The sequence below is a fragment of the Crinia signifera genome, chromosome 6 (genome assembly GCF_055691185.1).
Source record: "Crinia signifera chromosome 6, ASM5569118v1, whole genome shotgun sequence".
In the NCBI taxonomy this organism is placed as follows: Eukaryota; Metazoa; Chordata; class Amphibia; order Anura; family Myobatrachidae; genus Crinia; species Crinia signifera.
Window position 1 is genome coordinate 195457968 of NC_139222.1, and position 15480 is coordinate 195473447.

The 15480-nt window shown below is 43.1% G+C and overlaps 1 protein-coding gene across 2 annotated transcripts in view; it reads right to left on the bottom strand.

Moving 5' to 3' along the window:
- NFKB2 (nuclear factor kappa B subunit 2) overlaps positions 1–15480 on the bottom strand; it is a 65982-nt gene that overhangs the window by 2564 nt on the left and 47938 nt on the right. For both annotated transcript variants that reach the window (XM_083148522.1, XM_083148523.1), the window contains exons 13-22: positions 14944–15165; positions 14582–14723; positions 13410–13524; positions 12691–12898; positions 11463–11632; positions 10268–10370; positions 8624–8853; positions 6527–6590; positions 5342–5514; positions 5130–5241 (exon numbers count right to left, since the gene is read on the bottom strand). In XM_083148522.1, the coding sequence (XP_083004648.1) occupies positions 5130–5241; positions 5342–5514; positions 6527–6590; positions 8624–8853; positions 10268–10370; positions 11463–11632; positions 12691–12898; positions 13410–13524; positions 14582–14723; positions 14944–15165 (1539 nt within the window). The remainder of the gene's footprint in view (positions 1–5129; positions 5242–5341; positions 5515–6526; positions 6591–8623; positions 8854–10267; positions 10371–11462; positions 11633–12690; positions 12899–13409; positions 13525–14581; positions 14724–14943; positions 15166–15480) is intronic.

Below are 15480 nucleotides of genomic sequence, written 5' to 3' on the forward strand. Positions count from 1 at the left end.
ATTCCCTGTAGGAAAAAAAAATCCTTCTTTCCCTGAAACTGCCATGCTTCTGTTGGGGATGTACAAGAAAGTGGGGAATTGCTGTATAGGACTGTATTTAGATCAGCCAAGAAGTGGTCTTTGGGGATTAAGCCATGTAATGCAATATCTTTTCATTAACAACTTTAATATCACAAGAGACAAGCTTCTCCTTTGACAGTTAAACACTATCTGTTTGATGAAATAACCATTCCATAAGAACAGATGTAAACAGTAAGTGATAGATGTATAGTGTTTAATTCCCATCAAAAACTGTTGTCATTCATAAAATATCTAATTTTCTGACTTTGTAGTGGCAGATTATACTATAGTTGAGCATACAGTAGTAATTTGGGCTACCACTGATATGCATCACACGGTGCCACATGCCCACCTCCCAGAGGAGTAGGGAGGGCGGAGCACGGGCTCCGGGACATCAAAGGGCGCCGGAGCCGTGCAGCCCGCTCCCTCCGCTGCCCGACCCCCCATCTCCCAGGAGTGCAGCGGCAGCGATGCCCGCTTCCTCTCAGTGCATCCACAGTGCGGGCAGCGCTGCCTGACCCCCCCTCTCCCAGTCAAGTGGCGGGCTGGCACTGGGGAGCAGGAGATAATGAGGCAAGCAGCGGCCAGCGGTCTAGATAAAAATGTATGGTGCCGATCGCACAGTGTATGGGCACCCTAAGCTGGTCTGACTTCTACATTTTCATCCTGGCTCCTATATTTAAAAAAAAAAATTGTCAAGCCCTGAGGTAAAGTGGCACTTATGTGTCAGATGTGTAATGAGAATTACGGTTTGTTATATAGTATGTAATGGGCATTACGGTTTGTTATATAGTATGTAATGGGCATCATGTGTGACCTTATGTGTAATTGGCATTACAGCATGTGGCTTTATGTGTAATAGGCATTATGGTTTGTTATATAGTATGTAATGGGCATTACGGTTTGTTATATAGTATGAAATGGGCATTACGGTTTCTTATATAGTATGTAATGGGCATTACGGTTTGTTATACAGTATGCAATGGGAATCATGTGGCATTACGGCATGTGGCTTTATGTGTAATGGATATTACAAAGTTTGCTAAAATGTGCAATGGGCATTACGGTGTGTGGTAAAATGTGAGGCTGTGCCCCCTTCAATGTCCTGTTGACTACCTGTTTACTAAAGAACTGGCATCAAGAATGACCCAATTAAATAGGCTGAGCCAACTAGTTCTACATTACAATCTAGAATGAACGTGGTGAAAGTTCACACATTATGCTGTGAATGACCTGGATCTGTGCATTTGTTCTGATGAATACAGGGATTAGCAATTATCATATAAAATGGCAGCGACAGAAGACTTTAACTGATTATAGATGTGGATGAACATATATGGGAAATGTTTTCCTTAGTTGTTTCATCATGTGACATGATATGCAGAGAAAGGCAGGTGTAAAGTAAATGGTGTGGCCTTGGCTTGATAATAAAATGCTAGAACATGTTCTATCAATCACATCAAGTCATGTGACATCAACTCAATACATGAAGGTTGCAGACATGGTCAAGAGGTTCAGTTGTTGTAGTGACAAAAGACAGGATGAAAAAAATGTGATCTAAGGGACTTTGACTATATATAACTGTAGTAGTTCAGAAACTGCTAATCTCCTGGCATTTTCATGCACAGCAGTCTACAGTGTACACAAAAATGGTGCGGAAAACAAAACACATCCAGGGAGCCACAGTTCTGTGGGGAAATACCGTATTTATGATAGAGCGTTTACAGCAGTGGTAGCCAACCCTAGCCCTCGAGAGCTACCAACAGTTCACATTTTCCAGACAACCTAGCTGCTGCACAGCTGCACTCAATCACTGACACATTTTAAAAGATACACAGATGGAGCTAATTAGCTCACTTGTGATTCTGTGAGGAGACCTGCAAAACATGCACTGTTGGTAGCTCTCGAGGACTAGGGTTGGCTACCCCAGGTTTAGAGTGCAATGCACAGACTGGTTCAAGCTAACAGGAAGGTGACTAACACAAATAAGCATGCATGACAATAGTGGCCGCAGAAGAGAAACTCTGAATGCACAGCAAGAGTGGATGGGCTACAGCAGCAGGAGACACTACTGTGTTACACCACTGTCTGCCAAGTACAGGAAAATATGGCTACAGCGGGCACAGGTTCTCCAAACCTGCAGTGTAAGATTGGAAAAATGGGTACTTGTTTCCTAGCACGGCACCCACATTTTTCATCTTATGTCATCGTTACGATGCGATCAGACCCGATTTTTTAATTGTACAGGCACCATGATGGGTGATTACTATGTTAAATGTACCCCCATTGTTAACGCCACCCCCACTATGAACGCCAACCCGAAGCGTGGCGAGCACAGCGGTACGCGTCCTCCGACCTTTTCATACTATCCACGTTGGCGTAGAGTTGATTTTATATAGTGTGGCGAGCGAGGCGAGCCACCGAGTCCGAAGCGTGGCGAGCGGATGTGGATTACTTCACATGTATTACGCGTCCCCTTGCTGCGCTCGCCACACTATATAAAATCAACTCCACGATGACGTGGATAGTGGGGGCATGAAAAGGTCGGAGGACGCATACCGCCACGCTTCGGGTTGGCGTTGATAGTGGGGGTGGTGTTAACAATGGGGGTGCATTTAACATAGTAATCACCCATCAGGGTGCCTGTACAATTAAAAATCGCATCGCATGCCATTGTAAAATATTGTAAAGCGCAACGAAATCTGCTGCGCTATATAAGAATCTGTAAATAAATAAATAAAATTGTACAGTGCGGGTGTTAGGACCCAAAAATTGGGTCCCATTGCATACCTTAATTAGTGGTATGCAATGGCATATGATGGGCGCCGTGCTAGGAAACAAGTACCGAAAAATGTTACCTGGTAATGTTTTTTTGTGAATATTAAGCACCAAAAAATGAAATGCCATTGTTTAAAGGCACAGTCTGAATCAGTATCGTTCCTGACCATACATCAGTCAACCATCCAACTAGTTGGTTGGATAGAATAAAGACCTGGTACTGGATGGGAGCAAATGTAATTTGTAATTCAGTAGTTTGGACAAAACCATTCAGTTAATATGTTTAAATTAAACAGATTCAACTACAGTACTTTGTCTGAACGATGTTGCATTTTCCTGGGTTTGTGAGCAATTTGCCGATTGTCATTTGCTCCCATACAGTACCAGATTTTAGGTCCAAATAACCAACTATTTGATGGTTGGAAGAAAGTTGGTCTATTGTACAGTATAAGCTGCTAATGAGTTCCGTGTACTCAAATGGCCCCAAAGTCACCAGATCTCAGGCCAATAAAGCACCCTTGGGGAGTGGTGGAGCCGGACATTTACAGCATAAATGTGCAGCAACTGTGTGATGTTATCATGTCAGCATGGACCGTCATTTCTGAGAAATGTTTCCTACACGTTGTCCAAACTATGCCATGGAGAATTCAGGCTGGTCTGGGGCAAAGGATGGATCCTACCCAGCATTACAAAGGTGTAGAGAGAGGGCCCACTGCATGTATTGCTGTTATTCTTTAAATATGTTATTATTCTTTGGCGAGCAATGCTTGTTTTTTATTTACATTGGGGAAAATACAGAATTGTTATGGTGTGTACACACAGTGAGATGTGCCGTGCAATGCGATCCCCGATGCTATCGCATCGCATCACATCACACGGCATGCATGCGATGGCATACAATGGCATACAATTTTGACTATATAGTGCAGATCTGCACTATATAGTCAAGGCAGCCAAGACTTTCTGGCGCGCAATACGGGAGCTCGCATCGGGATCACATCCGGATTGCAATCTGCGTGCAATAACGATCCGATTGTGACTATATAGTCAGAATCGCAGGGTGATTGTACCCGTGTGTACACACCATTAGTCATGTAAACATCGGTGTTGCTTCCTTTGTGTATAACAATATATATGATGACAGCAGAGACACTTGCACGCAATACAAAGGTATTACTAAATGTTTTTTAACTTGTTCATTACGCCTGCTATTTCTGTAATGTATGGCTAGAAGCATACTGTTAGTAACTGTACTGTAATACACTTAGCCACATATGGCCTTATATACAGTACTGTAGTATGCGAGTTCTAGTGGCTGCTGGGTAACAGTTGGACTATTAGAAAACGAAAGAAATCCGTTCCATCAGGCACTGTATCTCAGGGTAAGGCTCATTATAAGGCACATGGCCTGTACAGAGGCACAGATGATCATGTAGGATCAGAGGGAAGAGCAGAGGTCACTGGGAGTGGGGGATTATATCATGGGTGCTGCCAGCATAAGAGCTAATTGGACTAGTGGAGAGATATAGAGACACTTCTAATTAGAAGACCATTGCCAAAATGACAGTATGCAGTGACATGCCAAGCTCCGTGAAGTACAGGATGACATTTCATCTGACAAACAGATATTTAACCCTTTACAGGACCAGCGCCACAGTCTCTCCTCATTGTGCTGTGAGGACATGCACAACACCATGTTAGAGTATCACCAGTTAGGTGCAAAAACTAGATTTGCAAGGGGGGGGAAGTGAAGACAAAATAACACCCACAGATGATAGCATTATGCTGGGAGAGGGGCAGGGCTCTGCCTGTGGTTAGTAAGGGTCATTCTAGGTACTTGTAAATTCCTAACCACCCCCTGTGTTCGCCAATGTTATAATCTGAACATGAGAGAAATAGCCTGAGCAGCGACATGGGTACACGCTGCACTCTAGTCAAGGATAGGCAATATGATGCTTTACGGTTATACCACAGCCCCTGCCAGGTCCTGCATAATAAACAAGGCAGCAGAAGAGATGTGAATGTTTCCAATACCATTAAATTGCTGCCAATAACTTATTTGGAAAGTTATAATACATATGTATTGGAGTTGGCGTATTTGTTCCAGCGTTAGATTGCATTCAGGCATAATAGGTGTGTGAATCAGGTTATCACTGTGAACAACCTGCGAACATATCTGATACAATAATAGAGACGCTGTGCTGATTCCTAATGGCAAAGCTTTTAACAAAACGCTTTCCATCAGATGTCTTCCAGTCATAATAATTCCTATCCTAGTGATTTAGTCATACCTTGATTTTCCTGCTTTAGCCGGGACTCCGATTTACACAGCAATGCCACTCCCTCATTCAGACCCATGGACTCTAGCGTTTTAATGAGCTTGTTAAGGCTTCCGCCAGCAAGCTAAGGAAAAATAAAAATTGAAATAACCGTTAACAACAAAACAAAACCTAGTTCTGTAATATATGTTACACAGAAAAGCCTAAATGTAATAGAACCCTACCTCATAACTGCGCAGGAGGCTCTCTGTTGGCGAGGAAGAGTTCTTATAAGTGTCAACCAAAGTCTGAAGTCTCAGGCGTGAGGCAAGCTCAGTCCAGTCTAACCCAGTCTGGCCCTCATTTAGTAGTTTCTCAAGGCGCTGTACAGTATTCGTCTCTAGAGACAGAACATTACCTAGAATGCAAGGAGAAAGATTATTCCAATCTCTTAGTCCAGATGGGTGGAAAGATGACCACATAGATAATGGGAGCTTTGCAGGGGCGTAAGTTTGACCCAGTTGCCCTTACACTCCAGCTAAATGGGTGAATGGTCAGTGCATTCTGTATGGGAGGTGTGCATTAAAGGTTTTAATAAATTTAATAGAATGTTTGTTTTACAGGACAGAACCCAGTTGACATTCCAACTAGTAAGCCCGTACAATAGTAAATCCCCGCATTAACATGTGAGAGGATGTGTAACGAAGACACGCCTCCGCTGCAGCAAAAATCATTTGATGGACGCTGACCCTGCTACCGTCCGCCCCTGGCCCACCCCGATGTACGCGAATGACTCGGTGACTATGCAAGTCGCCAAAGCTATTCGCAAAGGGGAGCTGCACACGTGCATAATAGAATATTGGGATGGGGCCCAACTCGCTATTAAGCGAGGGAATCAGAATCACCCCCATAGTGTAATGTGCACTACAGAGGACACACTGACCAATCACAGACTGCATACCAGAACGGTTTACATTCACCAACAAGTGAATGATTGGAAATACTTTCTTTTATGCATTGACACATATTTAGAAGTTTTAATCCTCATTTAAGAAAATAAAGATCTAATTTAAAAGTGTGATGCATGCAAGACAACTAAATCATATTAGGAACATCTCTTAACTAAACCCCTAGATTGGACAAAATTACTTGTATAAAAATACATCGGAAAAAGAGTGATAGAGGTTTACATGCAGAGGTGTGGCTGGACAGGTCAGGAGGCGGGGCTTGGGAGAAGAAAAGGCTGAAAGATAAATAGGATAATAATACTCTGCAGATAATGTTACTGGAGACGAGCAATAGTGCATAGAGCTTTGTAACAGTACAATGTGAGTGACGCGCTCCAGAGCAGACCCCAGCAAAGTCATACAAAGGGAAGTAATGGCGAGCAGACAGAGATGCAGGAAGCTGTGGCGTATGCCAGACATTACCTGGCTCTTGTATTGCTGGCTTCAATGCAATGTCAGCTGTGTGCTTGGACAAGATATCTCGCACCTGAAATAAATAAACATTTCCAGAGAATCCATCAAGGATAGTAATATTGCATAGAATTTATGATGTATTATGTAAAAAGTTTATTTTAAGGATAGCGGTAAAGGAGCCTTGATATGTAATTATGGGGCAGATGTATTAAGCCTTAACAAGAGATAAATGCAAGGGTGATAAAGAGAGATAAACGTCCAGCCAAGTCCACCGAAGTCACTTTAAAAACAACAATGTACAGATAAATGTAACATTATTTTAGTAGAATTTACGCTTTGTCCTGTCAGTGAGCATGTAAATAATCTCTTACGATAGATGAGGAGTTTCACAACTCACTGACTATCACTTTTCTTTGATATAGTAATTGCCCATCATAGACCAGTGAGATTCCAGTAGCGGCAAGGGTCAGTACTCCTTAAGGGGAAGGAAATCTCACTCGGGGAAGGCTGTGCTCCCATAATCCCCCACACTGTGCTCAACCACATGGACATAACCCTGCTCTTAGCCTGATTCTATGTGTAGGAGGAGATTCAGCTGTTAGCATTCTTACTGGGAAAGCAATATAAAGTGTACTTGATTAAATGGAACCATCTTTTACCCATTTCATAATTTGGCCCAAAGAATTTCTATCTTCTAATCCATGCATTTATGCATGACTGTACTGTGCGTGTATCACACATGGCACCCTGCCTACAACGGTTTCCAATGTACACTTTGTTCCAGAGCTAGGAGTACAAAATCGGCTGTGATATCACTGTTAGATGGTCACTCTCTCTTAGAGCTGTGTGTTTCAGCCAAAGAACAGATTGCATTAGACAGGCTTGCGTCATGTAGCAGACAGGGTGAAGGGAACTGGAGACAAGCTCCTTCACAGTATACAGTACATCAATTATCTCCGGGGGGTCAAAGCTGAGAATACGGAGTATAACACACTGACATTATGGGGGAAATTGTCACCGCAGTAAGTAAGTGAATCTACATATTGTACTATGGATATACTTTCCACTTAATGTATTAAGAAGAAAGGCTGCTATTTGGGTTGTTTCTTCTATAGCCTAAGCCAGAGGTTATGTGTGTGTTTTCTCAGTGATTGTGAAACTGCTGGTACAGCAAGACACGTTCTGTAAGCAAACAGGTTGTACAGATGATACATCACTGTGGCGGTCACACCAAAGAGCCCCTCTTGGCGGGGCAGGTCCTACAAGAATCTGCATAGGGCATATTGTTTGGGGTGTGGTATGGGACTCCGACAGTCGGGATCCCGACAGTCATTATCCCGACGTCGGGATCCCGACTGGCCAGAGTCAGACAGCATGGCGAGTGCAAAAAAGCCCCTTGCGGGCACGGTGGCTCGCTACGCGAGCCACCTATTCTATTCTCCCTCTATGGGGGTCGTGGACCCCCACGAGGGAAAATAGCGGGTGGCCGTCGGGCACCCGGCTGTCAGCGTTTTGACAGTCGGGATCCCGACGTCGGGTAAATGATTGTCGGGAACCCGTCCGGCACCCATTGTTTGCCATAAATCTGTCTTAGGCTGGGTACACACTGGTAGGTATATTTGCGATGGGTCGGGCAGCATGTTCTCCATACGTCTGGACTGATGTAACAACTGGGCGGGTGCACCTGCATGCATCCGCCCATTAAGCTGTCAATCACCGCTGGTTTTGGTGCAGGTGTAGGGGTGGTCGGCAGATTGCGCAATGGGATTTGTTGGCACTATATAAGTAATAATGTTGTTAATAGTAATGGCAGATACTATGTACAAATGAAATGCTTTACTCACAAACTTTTCAGAGGACCTGTGTCCTTGTTACTTGTTTGCTATGTACGGCGCTGTGGACACTTTGTGGCACCTTATAAATAAACGTACTACTACTACTACTACTACTACTCTTGATGGTATTTTATGTATGTGACAATAAAGAGGTTTCCACTTTACTAATTTTGTTTTTGATTGAATGTAATCTTATTCATCGTTATTGAGTATTTAAATCTTGAAACGTAATTTTCCCTATAAATGACACAAATGAAATGCCATAGATTACCTTCTGACTTTGGGTTAAGTCCAGTGGTGTGTGTCCGGGATACCGTCTCTTAACACCACATTGTACCCTGCTGTTTCTCTGATGTGTGGTGTTATCGTCTTCAGAGTCTGTGTCCCCCTGCTGGTCAGAGTCTGTATCCATTTGCACATCTGAATCACTGTCTGTATTGTCAGAATCAGTAGATGTGATGCCCTGCACAGGCTCGTCATTTTGTAGCAGAACATTCGCTCCTGATAATTACAAGGGAATTGGTTAAACCTAATAGTATCTGAGGACACGGTACAATTGCCTCATGTCTGCATGTAGGGTCATTTCTGCCATCATACCAAAAGTGTAAAAGCACAGTAATTTGCTGTATATAACACATAGGGAGAGAGCACAAGGTGCCTCGCTATAGCAATATATTGTACACAGAGCATGGGAAAAGAGTGTACAAGGTGCTACGCTACAGCAATGAGCTTTATATAGCACATAGGAAAGAGAGTGTACAAGGTGCCAGAATTACTGCCTCACAGCGCTATGGTCATGGGTTCGATTCCCACCATGGCTCTAAAGGTGCCCATACACGTTACAATTATTTTATCCAATATTGGATACAATATCACATCTCATCGCATCTCGGTTTTGCGATAAGATGAGATGACATCTAGTACAAAAAGTATGTACAGCACATACTTTTTGTACTAGATCTCATCTCATCTGATCTGATCTCATCGCAAAACCGAGATGCGATGAGATGCGAGATTGTATCCAATATTGGATACAATAATTGTAACGTGTATGGGCACCTTAACTGTGCATATTCTTCCCGTGCTTGCGTGGGTTTCCTCCGGTTACTCCAGTTTCCTCCCACAATCCAAAAATATACTAGTAGGTTAATTGGCTCCCAACAAAAATTAACCCTAGAATGTCTGTGTGTGCCTGTACATGTGGTAGGCAATGTAGATTGTAAGCTCCACTGGGGCAGGGAGTGATGTGAATGTTCAAGTATTCTCTGTAAAGTGCTATATATATGTGTGTACACTTTATAAATAACTGGTAATAAATATTAAATAGGGTGCCACGTTGTATATAGAACATGTAAAAAGAGTGTACAATGTGCCACACTATAGCAATACATTGTATACAGAACATGGGAAAGCGTGTACAAGGTACCAAGCTATAGTATTGAGCTGTGTGCAGCACATAGGAAAGAGGGAAGAAGGTGCCGAGCTATAGTATTGAGCTGTGTGCAGCACATAGGAAAGAATGTATAAGGTGCCAAGCTATGGTATTGAGCTGTATACAGCACATAGGAAAGAGGGAAGAAGGTGCCGAGCTATAGTATTGAGCTGTATACAACACATAGGAAAGAATGTATAAGGTGCCAAACTATAGTATTGAACTGTATACAGCACATAGGAAAGAGTGTACAAGGTGCCAAGCTATAGTATTGAGCTGTGTGCAGCACATATGAAAGAGTGTACAAGGTGCCAAGCTATAGTATTGAGCTGTATACAGCACATAGGAAAGAGTGTACACGGTGTAAAGCTATAGTATTGAGCTGTGTGCAGCACATAGGAAAGAGTGTAGAAGGTGCCACGTTCTAATAATACGCTGTATACAGCACATAAGAAAACAATGTACAAGGTAAAAGCTAAGCACCTGAGTTGATGAGCATCTTTGTCAGTACTGGAGACCCAAGACTGGCAGCCAGATGTAGCGGCGTATTTCCTGCAAACGTCTGAGCGTTGACATCTGCCCCGAGCTAAGGTAAAATAAACAGTACATCATTATTGTGACTGGAAGGAGAACTACAGAGCAGGAGAGTATAATATACACCACAAGAAAGCACATTTACTTTCAGCCACCTACATCTCCCAGATGCTTCAAATGCAGGTAAAGGAAGCATCCTCATTTACTGGACATACAGACCCAAAGTAATAGGTTCTGATATAACTGTCCCGATTCTGTTGATACGGTCATTAGATTTTAATCAGCAATTAGTTTTAAGGCAAAATAACCTGGTTTTGCCTTAAAACAAATTGTCGCTTTAAATCCAGGCTATTGGAGCTTATGACGTGAATGCAAGGCCTAATGGTTTGCAGATATCTCTGATGATTGAGATTTGCACATGTGCAGACCTCGTTCTGCAAGATCGCTCGCACTTCTGTGGGCATGTGGGGGCAGGGAGCGAGCAGTGTCTGGAGCACTTTCCCAAGCTGTGCTGCATCCATAGTAAGAGGGGTGCCGGACGGGATCCCGACAGGCATTCACCCGACATCGGGATCCTGACTGTCAAAACACAGACAGCTGGGTTCCCAACGGCCACCTGCTATTTTCCATCGTGGGGGTCCACGACCCCCATAGAGGGAGAATAGAATACATGGCTCACGTAGCTAGCCCCCGTGCCCGCAGCGTGGTGTGGCGAGCTCAGCGAGCCCACAAGGGGCTTAGTTGCGTTCACCAGGCTGTCTGGGTCTGGCCAGTCGGGATCGCAACGTCGGGATAATGACTGTTGGGATCCCGACTATCGGACCCCTATACCACACCCAGTGAGAGTACCTAGTACTATGTCTGCAACTTCTCAGGTGTTACTCAGAAGGTCAATGCAGGGGGTGTCTGAAGGCGCATTTACCATACACCTCTGCATCAGGCTCTCAGCCTGAGTACATGTGGTTATACTGTAACTTGTGGCTGTGTCTGTATACACACATAACCCAAATCATGTGTGAGGCTGGTACAAACAATGTATATATTTGGGAAAGCGCCTGCTTGTGCTGTGCAGGTATTCCCTGACTGATTTGTACAGGTCGGTGTGAGGTGGTTACTCGGCAGACAATACACGTGCATCTCTTACTTTCTTCACTAGAGACATTGCCATATTTAGGTTGTCCATTTCCACAGCGATATGTAGCGGGGATCTTCCACTCTTGCGTTCTACAGCGTTCACATCGGATCCACTTATCACCAGCTGCTCCAAACATCTCTCATTTCTCACTTTTACTGCCCAGTGAACGGGGTACAAACCTGCATGTAACACATATGCCATTAATCATATATATTCCACTATCAAGTATGCAAAGCTGAAATCAAATTAGGTACCACCATGGGCAGCAGAGAGGACACGTACAATTGACATTACGCTGCACTTTCCTTAGGAAGTAATAGGCTACTACTTTCCACCCCCAAACTTATATCTGATGGTTTAGCATATATTTGCAAATATACAGATGTGTCCCACCTCAGCTTTGCTGCGTACAGCAGCTTACTGTAAGTGGGACGGGATATGGATGCATCACAGCCTGCTACTACTGAACGCCATGTGTGGCGGCGCTCCCATAGCAGTGTATGCATAGCAGGAGTGTGTGTATAATGCACCCAGCTATGCTAAGAGTTGTATGCAACAACTGAAGTGGATGCATCTGTAACTGAGGTCTCTGCACTATTATATATTTGGGATTAAGATTGGTTCTGGGACATTTTGACATAGGAACTGGCTCATCATAAGTTGGCCAGTGAGGAATAAGTAGTCATGCACCAGGCGGTGTGACTGCACATACTCAGAAGTAAGAGGTTTTGAGTATCGGAACCTGGTAGTGGCCTTGACTGAAAGCTGTAATGACACAGTTTATAGTCTGTAACAGGCGGTTACTAATAGTGAGAGGGAATTCCTATATCTAAGTAAGCCCACTAGGGTTGCTCAGAAATAGAGCATTTCCCCATTTGGTACTGGCTGGCAGAGTAATTCCATATGGCCACATTCATAACTGTGGGGACAGTACAACTAGAAACAAGCAAACATGTGACTCCTAAAAGTGCCCCACTTCAATGCCCGTTCTGTAGCATTTGTCTGAATAACGGAACAGACCATCACTATATAGAGGTAAGCGCTAACTCTCCACATTTCCAGATACCAAATCACTCAATACAAATACCCTAAAAGTTTAAAGAACATGATAAATCTTTATGTATCTCCTTCACTACATTATTAGGCTCACACATATCTCGGATTTAGAGTACAAAAGGCAACCATTAAATCATACAAGAATCCATGGCCTGAATGTCCTCCTAGCCACACCACTTACCATGGTAGTCTGGTATGTTGAGAAGATTTCTGTATCCAGCGTAGGGATGCTCTAAGATAACCTGAAGCATTCTATCATCTCCACCTTGCACAGCCAAGTGCAGCACTGAGTTTCCATATCGGTCAAGGATAGTGGGGTCTGCTCCAGCCCTTAACAAGATGGCAACTGTCTGGTACTGTCTAGTGATCACACCAAGGTGTAGAGGAGTCTATGCAAAAGATTGCAAAAAAATCAGGATACAGGAAACCAGCATAGATTTACAAAATACATGTTTTTTTTATTTCCTTATTGGCTTGCATATACAGATTACCTTTTTTAGAACGTGAGTTAAATTTGTGATACAACTCTCAGTTAACTACTGTATTTGTTAAATAAGAGACACCGTAGTTGCTCAGCAGAGAGAATTCTTATTGGCTCAGGTTGGCATTCAGCTACTATTAGACTACAACTACCAGAATACACTTCCAGCCAAGGGTACTGAGAGCGGTCAGTGCAGTAAACCTTTCCTTATAGATCATCCTACTGTACAAGTCATATTACATGCTGTCAGATGCATAATTCTGTGCACTCTTAATGATTCTGTTGGGACTGCGGGATTGAAACTGTAAGAGAACATTGTAAGCAACCTGTTCTCTTGTTCGCTGTATGACCTGGTGCTCTAGAAAACTCCTGTATAACAGATTGTAATATATTGAGAAGCAAGACGAGTGACTGAGTACCTGGTGGAGGCTGTTGCATATGTTGAGGATTTGTTGATTTGGGATACTCCTGATAACTTCTACCAGCTGCTGAATGACGGATGTCTGACCATGGATGACAGCAAGATGGAGTGGCCTGGGGATAAATGTACAGTACTAAGTCACAGTATCAGCTCTTCACACAGCCAAGTGTAAGCAACTCCAGGAGATCTCTATCCTGTGCATTAGGCAAAATGATTCTCACTTGCAACCAATTATTCAATCTACATATTTCTCAACCGTCCACACTTAACCTTAACCAAATACTAATTAGATACCTTCAAAGGTCAATGTTTCAAAATCTAAAATTGTGATTCCCACAGGTTTAAGCAACTGTGGGGTCAATTTAATAAGTGTTGGATGGAGATAAAGTGAACAGAGATAAAGTACCAGCCAATCATCTCCTACTTGCATGTTACAGGCTGAGTTTGAAAAATAAGTAAGGAGCTGGTTGACTGTTGCTTTATAACCGTCAATTTTATCTCCATCCAAGGCTTAAGGTGCCCATACACTATGCATGTTAGACCGCCCTCCCAGCGGCAGGGAGCAGGATCATATGCAATACATCAGAGGGTCCCGGGCAGCTGGAGGGGGAATGTATATGAGTTCTCCGAGGGGAGAAGTCGCATAGTGTATGGGCACCTTTAGTAAATAGACTCGGTCCATATCATCGTAATATAAACCTCAATTCACAGTCACTTCTTCTGCATGAGAAAAAGTTTTAGAGGTGCTTCATCAGAGCATCTCTAAGCCAAAATGCAGTTTTCTGGCTAATTCTAATCCGAGCCAACTCTAAGCTTTGACAACTGTATATTTATTACACAAGGCTACGGGCCATACGTAATGCCATATTAGTTGGCCGGAGGTGTGGGTTCCTGGCTGAACTCCAATGTTTTTTTTAAAGTAACAATCATTTACAAGGCATGAATTTGCCTAGTAAATGATTGCTGCTTTAAACAGCCGAGTTAGGCAGGGAACCGGCACCTTTGGCCAACTCAGGCGGCGTTACACCTGGCCCAACATGTGCATATATTACATAAGCTCATTGCTGCCAATTAGCGACTATAGTTTCCTTTACAATACCATACTGAAACATTTAGAAAAGTACATTTAACTGTTCTTCTAAAGTAGTCACAATGTTTCCACACACTTACGTGTCTCCATTCTCATCCTGAGTAGCGGCCAGAGGTCTCTGAACAGCCAGCAAGATGCGAGGGTCTGCGGATACTGCATAGTCCATTAAGGCCTTAGATGTGCGCTGAGCCAAGGACAGCATTCTCATATTGTACATGTGAGCTGTGATTGGATAACCATAGTGAATATCTCTAATGCACAGAATGTGATTGGCTGCTCAATAAGATTGATAATAAAATACTGTATAGGGCATATCCGGATACATTTTTTAAAGGTTTTAAAAATTGTATGAATTATCAAATAAAAATTAAATACAGTTAGAAAGTCAAAGCAGACCCAGCTGTCAATATGTATTGACATAAGACTAGTGTCTTGCCTTTACCTTGGTGCACAGCCTCTGGGTACGGAGTTTCTCGTTGCTTTGATGATGGATCCTTCTGTGTAGGGCTGACAGAGGTCTCTTCTTCTTTCTTCAGGTTTGCTAACTGCGGTGTAGCTTCAGATGATGGAGCTGCTGAGGAACCCTTCATCATGTATCCCCCACCCGGATAGTGCGAGTGGAAACCAGGATACACCCCTCCATATGAGTAATTCATATTGTTCCCTAATGAATGATAAATAAGGAGAAAGACATTTCTTAGTGCATTGGGAGTGGTGAGTGAAGCGTAGATCCCTTGCTCATTACCCTACTGCAGTAATGAAAACTGGGGGTAAGGGGGTCTCAAAAAAGCATCATTATGTCTTTCTATTAAGCAAAAAAAAAAAAAAGGAAATATATTTTTTTAAATCTCACAGGTCAAATTACATCAGACAGGTGTAGTAAACCTTTCAAATAGATATATTGGGTGGAATTTAATAGGATGAGAGATTCAGAAATAGAGAGATTTGGTAAGAAATCTCAAAGGTTTTTTAGAGCGGC